The 12051-nt window shown below is 42.0% G+C and overlaps 1 protein-coding gene across 6 annotated transcripts in view; it reads right to left on the bottom strand.

The window, feature by feature from the left end:
- Positions 1-10882, bottom strand: part of RADX (RPA1 related single stranded DNA binding protein, X-linked) — a 95810-nt gene extending 84928 nt beyond the window's left edge. Inside the window, exons 1-3 of one of the 6 annotated variants that reach the window (XM_033945597.1) lie at positions 10841-10882; positions 6456-7043; positions 432-574 (exon numbers count right to left, since the gene is read on the bottom strand). In XM_033945597.1, coding sequence (XP_033801488.1) covers positions 432-574; positions 6456-7035 — 723 coding nt within the window. In that variant the 5' untranslated portion in view covers positions 7036-7043; positions 10841-10882. Of the gene's footprint in view, positions 1-431; positions 575-6455; positions 7044-7157; positions 7179-7266; positions 7443-7477; positions 7582-7692; positions 7762-10840 lie in introns of those variants that run through there. The other 5 variants (XM_033945596.1, XM_033945592.1, XM_033945594.1 and 2 more) reach the window with 5 other exon arrangements.
- Positions 10883-12051: the final 1169 nt, after the last annotated feature.

Here is a 12051-nt window from a genome sequence, read left to right as displayed (position 1 = left end):
ACTTCACGGGGCTGCATGCGGCCCTTGGGCCGCAGGTTGGACACTCCTGCACTAGATACAAACATTAAATATGCATTAACACGCATTATTTGCCATTCCATGCATTTAGTCCTATTTACAAGTAACTTGTGCTAACAGCGTCAACCTGCAGTAACATGGTTGCGCAAATTTAAGAAGCTGTAAGATCAGACCCTCTTAAGGTTTACAATCTAAGTCATCCTTTTATAAAGCCACATTGGGCTTTTTTTTTTTTTATATCGCTTGCTGCAGCGATATTAGCTCCGAAACTCATAAGAATTCTATCAATGTCTGAGCTAATACAGCCACAGCCGGCGATAAAAAAGCCTAACAAAGCTTCGTAAATGGGGGTGGAGGGGGTAGGATGGGATAAAGCAGTCAACTGAAAACACACTATATGCTTTACTTCTTACCTGGTAAGGTACATCATGTTTTTTGTCAGGCTTTCCAAAGTATCGTAACCTGGACTTATGTAAAATTTTCACAAGCAATGGAGGAAATGTTTTTACAGCCCCCAAAAGCATTTCCAAGTGTAATACGGAGGACACTTTTGATGCTAGAAGGGAAAAGAAAAAGAACTAAAAGAAAAGCCCCCAACAAAATATAATAAGAATTTCAAAGAAGATGGTACTTGATAAATAATCACACTCAAAGTTTGCAATACTTGGCATTGAATCTGTAGCTCTACAAAAGAATTCCAAGTTTCCAAATTTATTATTTATTTGATATACCGGCTATCAAAACAAGTATCTAGACCGGTGTACTTCAACTGTCAGTCCACGGAGTAATGCCTGTCCGCAGAAATTTCCTGTCGGTCCACAGGGCCGGCACATGCATCAGGTCCGAGATAGTGTTCTTCAGCCTCCGGTCTGCGGTGTGTTCAATGCAGCGTTATCTTCGGGCCAGCTCCCTCTTCCTCACTGCCACAATGAACAAAGCCATGGGTAGCGGCTCCTACGCGCATCATGCACCTGAAACCTTCTCTCTGACGTCATGTCAGAGGGAAGGCTTCCAGGTGAGGCGCGGGATGCACGAGGAGCCGCTACCCGCAGCTGTGTGCACTGCGTCAGTGAGGAAGAAGAAGCCGGCCCGAAAATAACACTGGGGGCCAGGCGGGAGCAGGCCAGAAGTTAAGGCACAGCATGGAGGGAGGGAGACAACAAAGGTAGGGGGAATGGTTTTAGTTTTAAATTTAGTGATTGAATTACATCTGCTGTCTGTATTTTGCAATGTTCATGAAGAAATACATTTGTTTCTTTTTCTCTGGGGTTGTACTGAATGCAGTCTTGAATCTTAGGGTTTCGTTTGTATATATTAGTACTTTTATTTTTTAGTCCAGTATTTGCATAGGGGCTATCTGTGTTCTGGTAGGAATGAATGTTGAGAAGCATACAGTGTGCTTTATGTAGTTTAATTTTGTGATTAACCATTATGTGTAATAAGATTATGTTGTGTGTGTGTATACATGAAAAATGAATGGAAAAAAAATGGTGTTACAATTAGTACTATTATGAGGGCGGGGTATGGGGCAGAGATAGGCGGGGTCTGGCCCACGACTTAGCTCAGTGTTCTTCAACCGCCAGTCTGTGGACCGATGCAGGTCCACAAAATAATTATTTTATTTCTGCTGGTCCATAGGTGTCAAAAGGTTGAAGAACACTGATCTAGACGGTTTACAATGAATAAAAAGCATTCAAACAAAAATATAGTATAAACAATTAACTTCCATAAAGAAACAGAGGGGCAATAAAAACTCTAGAAAACAAATTAGACCATGCAGTATATGCCCTGACTTGGATGAAATTGGCCTACTTGTCCTGTTTGTCTGTTTTGATTAGATTGTAAGCTCTATCGAGCGGGGATTGTCACTTACATGTTTAATGTACAGAGCTACTTATGTTTGGCAATGGAGGATTAAGTGACAGTAGTAAACTGGCCTTGACATGCATTACTACAATGCACTTTTAAAAACTAGAATTATTTTGCAATTGACATATTAACATGTGGCACATAAACAATTTTCTACTATTATGCACTCAGAAAATTCAAAACTTTGCATACAAGAACGTCAAGACAACCTCTGGTATTATCAGGGCCGGATTTAGATGAAAAGAGGCCTTAGGCTATTCCACTTATGAGGCCCTCTCACCTCCCATTTTTAAGTTTGTAAATTACATGAGAGATAATAAAATACATTATTACTGTGATATATATCAATATGTTAAATGAAACATGTTGTTATTGGTACTAACCTTTATAAAAAATGTGACACGGATAATAAATAAAAAAAAGTTGAGAACACTTATTTGGACATTTATTCTCAGCACCATATATAGTACTTGGAACAATAACTAATCAAACATAACACACAACATTGCCCCTTCCTATGTCCATAGTGCCCCAATGCGTCCTTCCTCACCTCACCCCCCCTCCGATGCCCGCCTGCCTCCCTTCCCCCTTCCATTGAACACCCCCCCATGCCATCCTGCCTGCCTGCCTTCCATTAAACCCCCCCACCCCCCTCCGATGCCAGCCTGCCTGCCTCCCATCCCCCTTCCACTAAAACCCCCCACCCCACCACCCCCGATGCCAGTCTGGGCCGCTCTGTCCTGACGGATCCACGTTTTACCTCTCTCCCCGCGGGGCTGGGCTTTGCCCAGCTGTTTCCGGACTGACGTCTTTCCCTCCCTGATCCTCCTCCCAGGGCGAGAAAAAGAAAGGGAGAAGCCGAGTCGGCGCCCCGTTGCGGCCGGAACCGGTTTCGATCCCGAAGCATAGAATTTCTCCTTATTTTTGGTTCAGTGTTTTAGTGTTCACTGTTTTTAGAATAGTGTAATTTTAATTTTGCTAAAAATTTGAATGTAGGCCCCTCTTGATCTTGAGGCCCTAGGCTGAAGCCTAGTTAGCCTATAGGAAAATCCGGCCCTGGGTATTATCACCCCCCACCAGACAATTCCCCCTTTAAAAATGGTCTGGATAACAGACATTATTATATAGACCATTTGTACATACTTGTGTCTATTTTCACTGACCTTTTTAAGGTATGGAGAGGCTACATATGCCTTTGCATCTATGCGTACAAATGTAGACAGACATACAAACATACATGTACATCCATAGACCACTCCCATACAGTCCATGTTACTTTAAAAGAGACACACTGTCCCCAACTTTTCAAACTCAGTCCCGCAACAGACATCCATGAGTTTGCAAACAGAAGGGGAAATGTGCCATTTTGTCACATTGAGAGAACAATTCTATAACAATGTGCCTATATTTAGGTGCTTAGAGGGCCTACTTTCCTTTATGCAATATTAGTGTAAACAGGTGAAAATACCTATAATTTAGGAGCAAGCACTTATACCAGCTACCAGCTCTCAGTTAACCACCAACTGACACTTAATAATAGGTGGACATGGTAGAAGTTATTCAATAAATGTGCCCATAGCACTCCTCTAACATCCCAGAGCTCTCCCAGTATAATGAATCAAAATAACTGGTGAAATGTCAGCAGTTACTCAACTATACTAAACCCGAGTAATGCACTCAATAGTTCAAATCATCAACAAAATGGGAGCTTATCTTACAAACTGGATAACTAGCAGGAGGTTCGACAAAGCTTTGTTTCGGAAGAAACCTTCATTAGAAACTGCCACATATGGTCTATCTAAATTCATCCTTTCTCTTCTCATGGTTCAGCACCCAGCATAAAATGGCGAGATCACCAGGATGAGCATGAGCTTTTGGAAAAAAATGTTGGTAGGACAATTGACTGGTTAAGATGGAACTCTGACACTACCTTAGTGAAAGGAAAGGATAGGTTTTCTGTCTCTGTCTATGAAAGGACACATTTTAATGGATAAGTCTTCTGTCTCTGTCCATGCTGGAAGTAATCAAATGTAGAATGTTGGGTGTTTACTCTCTTAATGGTTAGGGAAGAGGTCATTTAATTTATGTTAACGAAGTTAACTCTCAGACAATGAAGGCTCGACCCCCCCACTACTATGTACCGGTTGAGATAGATAAAGGAAGTTTTTTACACCTTTTAGCTTTAAACAATGAAGTACATATCCTGCTCCTTTTTGTTTACTTCTTTGAAGCCTATGTATCCTGTCACTAGATATGGTCTGTACTTACGTCATCTGCTAATACCACTGAAGATATATAATGAATGCAGACTAATAAAAAAACAGGCTATCCCTTTAGAACTCTGTCTGTGTATCTTTCTTTCTAAGGGGAATTGCCTCCGGACGTCTGAAATAGATGACAGAATGTTTTGCAGGACGATTTCAGGACCAAGAAACGGATCCTGTTCGTTTCACTTAGGAAGGAACTTAGGATGTGTGTGGAGAATTACACCAAGTTTCATCATAGTAGAGTATGATGAATCAATTACTAGACTTGCAGTTCACTAACTCTGTGTGCTGAAATGGCACCACCAAAATAGGTTAGGTACTTCAGATATTAGGAGTCAAGTGGCTCAAAAGGAGCTTTTACCAGCTGGGTTACAAAGTTGGTCTCTAGGTCAGATTCAGAGAGGTGTTGAGGGGCATAATCAAAAGAAACGTCTAAGTCCAATTTGGACGTAGGGCGCGTCGCCCAGTTGGCAGCTCGGCAAAATGTCCATTCTTGAAAAGTACCTCAAAAACCATTTTATTTTCGACTGCCAGTACGTCTATCTTTATATCACATTCTCAACCAAAAATTTGTCCAAGTCCAAAATGTACAGAACAAGACCTTTTGGATGTGGAAGGGGCCAGCATTGTGATAGACTGGCCATCCAGACATGCCAACAGAGCAGTGGGGCACCTTACCGGGCACTGCTGTGAACTTCACAAAAAGGATGCCACATAAACATCTCACCACAACTCCCTTATAGTTAATGGTGAGCCCAAAACCCACAATGCCCACTGGTCTACAACTCCAATAGCCTTTATGGCTGCAGGTGGCACCTATATGGCAGTACAGTAGGGTTGGGGGGAGCTCACATTTCCACCATTGATGCAGTGGTCAGAGTGACTTATGGGCCTGGGTCCTCCTCTCTATGGTTCACAAGACTACCTCCCAGACTACTTAAGCCACCTCTGTGCAACTCTACTAGGCTTTCCTTTACTAGGTGCTGATGTTCCGGAGGTAGGTATGGAGGTTTTTATTCTGAACTTTGTAGGGGTGCAACGGGATCAGTGAACACAGGGGGAAGGGGGTCTTTACTTTCTCCCTGCAGTGGTTATCTGGTCACTCTGGATACCTTTGGGTACTTATATGTGTCTTTACATCGTCTCAATCACAACGTATACATTCCGTCTAGGCATTCTCATCATACCTTCGATTATCCCTGCAGGATGACTAAATCTAGGTATCTCACCACCATACTGTGGATGATCCAAAAGACAGGTTGTCCAAGTGCCGATAATCGAAACAACTTTTTAGACGTACAGTATACAGGGAATTTTTAGGCCTCTGAATGCCGCTGTGCACCCAGAGCTGAAAGGGTTTTTTTGGGAGGAGTGGTTAGGGTGGGATGTGGGCCAACCTAGATTTAGTCATCCTGCAGGGATAATCGAAGGTATGATGAGAATGCCTAGACGGAATGTATACGTTGTGATTGAGACGATGTAAAGACACATATAAGTACCCAAAGGTATCCAGAGTGACCAGATAACCACTGCAGGGAGAAAGTAAAGACCCCCTTCCCCCTGTGTTCACTGATCCCGTTGCACCCCTACAAAGTTCAGAATAAAAACCTCCATACCTACCTCCGGAACATCAGCACCTCCGGAACATCAGCACTTGGGCGTGTGTTTAGATGTATTTCAGTTTTTACGATCGCTAAAACCCCATTTGGAATAACCAAGCGATGTTAGTATATCAATCACTTGACTATTTTGCATGGGATTTTAGCTAATTTGCATAGCCAGATTGGAACATGGGCGATCAAGGGGAAAACCCCCACAATGTGACGTTTTGTGCATTGGGTCGGTAACAGCGATTATTGCTAAAGCTGTGAGAACAGGTTTAGCGATGATCACTGACTTAAGTGCATCTAGCCCTAAGTGAGAGGTGATAAGTGTGTGGATAAGGGTTTTGGTAGTGTGCTCAGAAGGAAGAGATTGGATTTTGATAACATTATAGAGGAAGAGACAATACACTTTAACAGTTCTTTGGATCTGAGTGGAGGAGAGAAGTCAAAGATGATCCCTGAAGTTGTGAGCTGACACGACAGGGAGGAGGAGATTGTTGTCCACAGAAATAGAGAAGGGGGTAGGCGGGTTTAGGCAGAAAGTTAAGGAGCTCGGTCTTAGCCATACAGTTTTAGATGGTGGTGAGATACCTAGGTGGCAATGTCAAGACGCCAGGCTGCTACTTAAGTCTGGATTAGTTTAATATGCTAGCAATGTGATTTAAATCTATACATTTGTTCACACCTCTAAACTTACCATCTATATTAAGTTGCTCCTCTAGCAGATTTTGCATCCAGATATCTCCACATGGATCACAGTTATTCCACAAAGGGAGATAATGTTTTCTTCCACCCATCAGAGGAATATCAGGGCTTTGTGTATTTTCTGATTGTATATATGAAATTATGCTTGGGTCAGAACATTCTTTTCCACATTCAATCTCTTCTATACATACTACACCACAACTTAGTTTCTTTTCATTGTATATGTAGGCACACTTTGTAATTTTCACCTCAGTACCACATCTAAGTATATTTTTTTGTACCAGCAAGTTCAGCTCAGGTGCAAGATGCCATTTTTCTTTGCAATGTCCATCAGTGAAGGTAACATCATAGTAGTAACAAGGAGGACTAGAGCCAATGCTCTCTGTTGGCTTGCTGCTCCAATCTGCCAGATACCTCTGAACTGCAATGACTGTTACCGAAACAGCATCCTGTAAAAATATCCTTAGGCTGGGAGAGTGGATCAGTTTTGCGATGACAGTTTTTATCCAGGAATTCTCTGGTAAGACGCAGCCACTATCCTCAGCGCTACTGCACGCATTGGTCAACATCATTCTGCAATCTAAAAATAAAAACCAGTTACACAGAGGCATCATTTCTGTGCAGACATTAAAATACATCTATATGTATAATGTTTTATACACCACCAACCACCCAGTCCACTCAACCTTCCTACATGTAATTTATTTTAAAACGCAGCCGCATGTTAATGAAACAACTGAACTGCACGTAAGTTTCAAAGGCATTCCACACAAACCACCACATGCACACGGATCAACCAACACCTATATATTCAGCCTCCCCACTTCATAATGAACGTCCGACGTCATCAGATGACGCGCATTCGGCTGCCCTCAAGGGTCGTACACCCCCCTCTTCGCATGCATTCGGGAACCGGGGGGCCTAGTCTCTCCTCCCCCTGGTCCCTGTCATCTCTGCCTCTCTCCTCCGCTCTCCCCGGTCCCAGCATGTCTCCCCCTCGCCTCAAACTCCTACCTGAGGCCGCCCACCACCATTCCCGCAGCCTTCCTTCTCCAGCGCCCCGCCCCCCTCCGTCACGACGTCTCTCGCCTCCTCAGACATCCCGCTTTCCAAACAGGAAGTTACGTCAGAAGACGCTGCAGAATTGGAAAGGTTGCGTCAGAGGAGGGCGGGGCACCGGGTAAGGGAAACTGCGTTGGAAGTGGGGGGGGAGCCGCGCCAGAACGGACCTTGCAGGAATCCCGCAGGGATGAAAGTAGTTCCTGCGGAGTTCTCGTAGGAGTGAGCGAGCCTCTCAGTGACCGACTTCCTACCCTAAGACGCCCAAGTACCGCCTCCTTCCCTCCATAATTCAGCAAAGGGGGAGGAGGTAACAGACGGATCTCTATGGTTTCCTACCTCTCAAGGCTCCCCTGTATTATACTGTACAGCATTTGTATCTTTCCTTCCTCATGTCCAATATAATATATAACAGACTTCAAGGGACTTGCAAAAACAGTCCTTTATATCCAGAGTTGCATTTTTTTAAAAACTTTATTTAGGTCAACTTGAAACAATGTACAATCAATGAACAACAGTCACTGCACAACTAATATCAGCAACATCAATATCAAAACTCAGCAAAACATTGGTATGGCACAAAATGATTGCAAAACCAGAACATTAAAAGGTGTTTTAAAGCATTATGTTGTACTGGAAAGAAAATACTCTGTCATTTTCTTCTGGGCTGCATTTTGATACTATATCACCGGCACGTCACAGCCTTGTGGGCAGAGCCTGTATATCCATTATAGCTGAACAAAACTACAGCTAAAAGTAGCTCTGGGGACCAAATTGTCCGTTATATGCGAGTCCGCTATATGCAGTGATTTTCTGCATGTTTATAAAGGCGCACAGCTGAGACCAGCGGGACTTGTCTGCTATAAACGATATTCCGTTATAAATGAGTCCATTATAACAAGATTATACTGTATTAACATAACATAAAATTTTATTTATAGCCTTACAGTTCACAATGGTTTACAAAAGAGTCAAGCTGTACAAAAACAGTGAAATACACTGTATAGCTGACATCATTACGTACAGTACTACATCAATATACAATCCACTGATTCCCCAGAAAGTTAGTAAATAAAACCATTTTTAACATAAAATGCATTGTTTACCAGAAGGAAAAACACAGATTCCCATTGAGCTATTTGATGAGAAAGCATACAACTCAAAAATTTATTTTGTGTAGTACCTTTCACTGAGGCAAAAGGAAAACAAGTGGTCCTTCTCAAACTCCAGGCTGCTGAATTAAAAATGAAATGTCTCACCATATAACTAGGCAAAATACCATTAAGAAATTTATAACAAAAACATCCTAATTGATATGGGTAACCAATGAAGTTGAACAGTACAGAAACACTACTAGGCTCCCTTATGGATACCGTCAGACAACACCTTAGTACAGGAAAAAAGATGCTTCTCATACAACTGGACTTAACTGCGGCATTCGACTTAGTGGATCACAACATCCTTCTACAGATCTTAGACGCAGTGGGTATTTCAGATAAAGTTTACTCCTGGTTTGAAGGATTCCTAAAACTCAGAACCTACAGTGTAAAATCAAACAAAGAAAAGTCAGAATCCTGGTCAAACCCCTGCGGCGTACCACAAGGATCTCCACTATCCCCTACCCTCTTCAATCTCTACACTGCATCTCTAGGAACGCATCTGGACAATCTGGGCATAACCACCTATAGTTATGCTGACGACATCACCATCCTCATCCCTTACGATCATTCCAAACCTACCATGACAGACAAACTTCACCAAACACTTGAAACAGTCACAACCTGGATGAAAAATCACAAACTTAAACTCAACCAAGACAAAACCAAATTCATCCTTCTCGAAAATGACAAGATCCAAACCACAACCAACTTAGAGATAAACGCAATCAAATATCCCATCCAAACCACCATAAAACTACTTGGCATGACCATAGACAGATGCTGCACTATGCAACCGCAAATAAATAAAACAATTCAGAAATCATTCGCAATCATGAGAAACCTGAGACAAGTCCGAAAATTCTTTGAAAGAACACAATTTCAACTTATAGTACAATCTCTAATACTGAGTATATTGGACTACTGCAACATCCTCTTCCTTCCTTGCCCTGCAACTATGATTAGACAACTCCAAACAATCCAAAATACAGCTTTGAGACTCATATACTCATTGAAAAAACATGACCACATTACGGATGCCTTCATCAACTCACATTGGCTTCCAATCCAAGAAAGAATCCAATTCAAATTCTACTGCATATTATTTAAAACCATACACGGAGACAGCCCATCATACTTGAACAATCGCCTCATCCAAGCACCCACTACCAGACACAGAAAATAATAAGATATTACATGATCAAACTTTTTGTAAATTAAAAGCAATCTTATAGCTGTGTTTTGAATCAATTTTAAATCTTGTTAACAATTTACACTATCCATTTAGATATATGATATTACAATAACAATGGGAGAATCAAAGACTGAACCAGAATTCAAAAAGCCAACTCTTCAAAATATGATGTAATAGATTGTAACTTCCAAAGAACAAAAAAGCTGTTTCGAACCACTGATTCTACCTGATCTCCCATAGTTAAATTTCTGTCTAAAAGCACCCCAAAAATTCTAATAGTAGGAACTATCTGATACAATTCACCATTCAGTAATAAACTTAAGGATTAAGAACCAATTTAAATTTCTTTGTCCAGTTTTCAGCTCTAGACATAACCTGGGTAATTAACATAACTTGATCAGATGGGGGGGTTGAGTTTTTTGCTCCATAAAGACGCACCTGACCATAAGACACATCCTAGATTTAGAGGAGGAAAACAAGAAAAAAACCATTCTGAACCAAATTCTCTCTGCACCCAACTCCACACTCCTTGCTGGGCTCTGCTTCCTGTCCCCCCTCCCTGCCCGGCTCGGTACCCTGTCCCTCCCCCCCCCCCCTCTGGTGGTCTAGTGCTAGGCCGGGACAGGGCACAGAGCAGGCAGGCCTAGTGGCAGGCAGGGAGGCAGGTCTAGTGGCAGGCAGGCAGGCCTAGTGACAGGCAGGCAGGCCCTATCCCCCCCACGTACCCCCCAGTACCTTAAATCATCCCCATCCCCCCACATGCCCCCCAGTACCTTAAATCATCCCCCCACATACCCCCAGTACCTTTTTTAATTATCCCCTCATACCTTTAATCATCCCCCTTTTACCTTTTTAATCATACCCCTCCTTGTACCTTTAATCATACCCCCCTTGTACGTTTTTAATCATCCCCCTTTGTACCTTTTTGATCATACCCCCATACCTTTTTTTTTTTAAACCCCGTACCTTTTTTAATTCTTTCCTCCCTCCCTCGACGGCTCCTTACTATTTCCGGGCAGTAGGCGCACGAGTCAGGAACGCAGAGGTCAGGCCCAAGCTTTGCACGCTCCCGCTTAGGCTTGCGCCGCTTTCCGAATGGGTGCCAGCAGTTCTCGCGAGTACCTTAGCAACCAAAAAAAAGATCTAGGTGTCCTCGTAGACAATATACTGAACCAAGTATTTTGGAGTAAAAAAAATTTCCTAGCTGCTACTAACTTATGTTTAGCTAAAGCTGTTCCCCCCCACCCTACAAGTAGTTCTAGTTAATGTGTTAGGGTTTTTTTTCCACCTTCTTTCTAGTCTCTGACACAGTTGTTTATGTTTTAGTAGTTCTGGAGTAAACCACTTGTTACTAATTTTCCTTTTCCTTTAAACTGGGGCTTGTTTCTCCAAAATTGTTTCAGCTAATTTATTTCAATTTTCAAAGAAATATTCTTACATTATCAATATCATTAAGATTGACTTGGTTCCAAAATTAAGAAGGTTCCGATTTCTTCCAGCACTCATAATATTGTTCAGGCTTTATATCTCTTCTTTTTAGATGCAAGCCAATTAATTGTGAATTCCCAAACTATAATGATTTGACCATACATTCTCTTCCAAGTCAGCACAGGGAATTGTATTGTAGAACCAAGATCTTGAGCATACTAGATTAGATCCAGCTGATGTCTTTTACAATTTGTTGGGTTAAAAGGAGAGGAGTAATAATTCAGTGTATTTAAGAAAGAGAGTAGAACTCTAAAATCTTCATTTCTGATTGTGACAACAAATGTAAATTAATATCCCCAGCAATAAATTGTGTTTAGAATGAACAGAATTCCTTATAAAATCATGGAAAATTTATCTTGCCTGGAGAGCAATAAAACAATATACAGGTTAATGTTCTCTCAAATGAAGAATCCAGACAGGCCAGTAATTCAATATCTAGAACAGTGGTTCCCAACCCTCTCCTGGAGGACCACTAGGCCAGTCGGGTTTTCAGGATAGCCCTAATGAGATGCATGAGAGAGATCTGCACATAATGGAGGTGCCAGGCATGCAAATCTGCTCCATGCATATTCATTAGGGCTATCCTGAACACCCGACTGACTTGGTGGTCCTCCAGGACAGGGTTGGGAACCACTGATGTAGAGTATTAATGGTTTCCATAACATTTATGGGTATGACATGAGTATCTT

This window comes from Geotrypetes seraphini, chromosome 5 (genome assembly GCF_902459505.1).
Source record: "Geotrypetes seraphini chromosome 5, aGeoSer1.1, whole genome shotgun sequence".
NCBI classification, from domain to species: domain Eukaryota; kingdom Metazoa; phylum Chordata; class Amphibia; order Gymnophiona; family Dermophiidae; genus Geotrypetes; species Geotrypetes seraphini.
The sequence above is the reverse complement of the archived record's forward strand: the minus strand, read 5'-3'. Positions and strand labels throughout refer to the sequence as shown.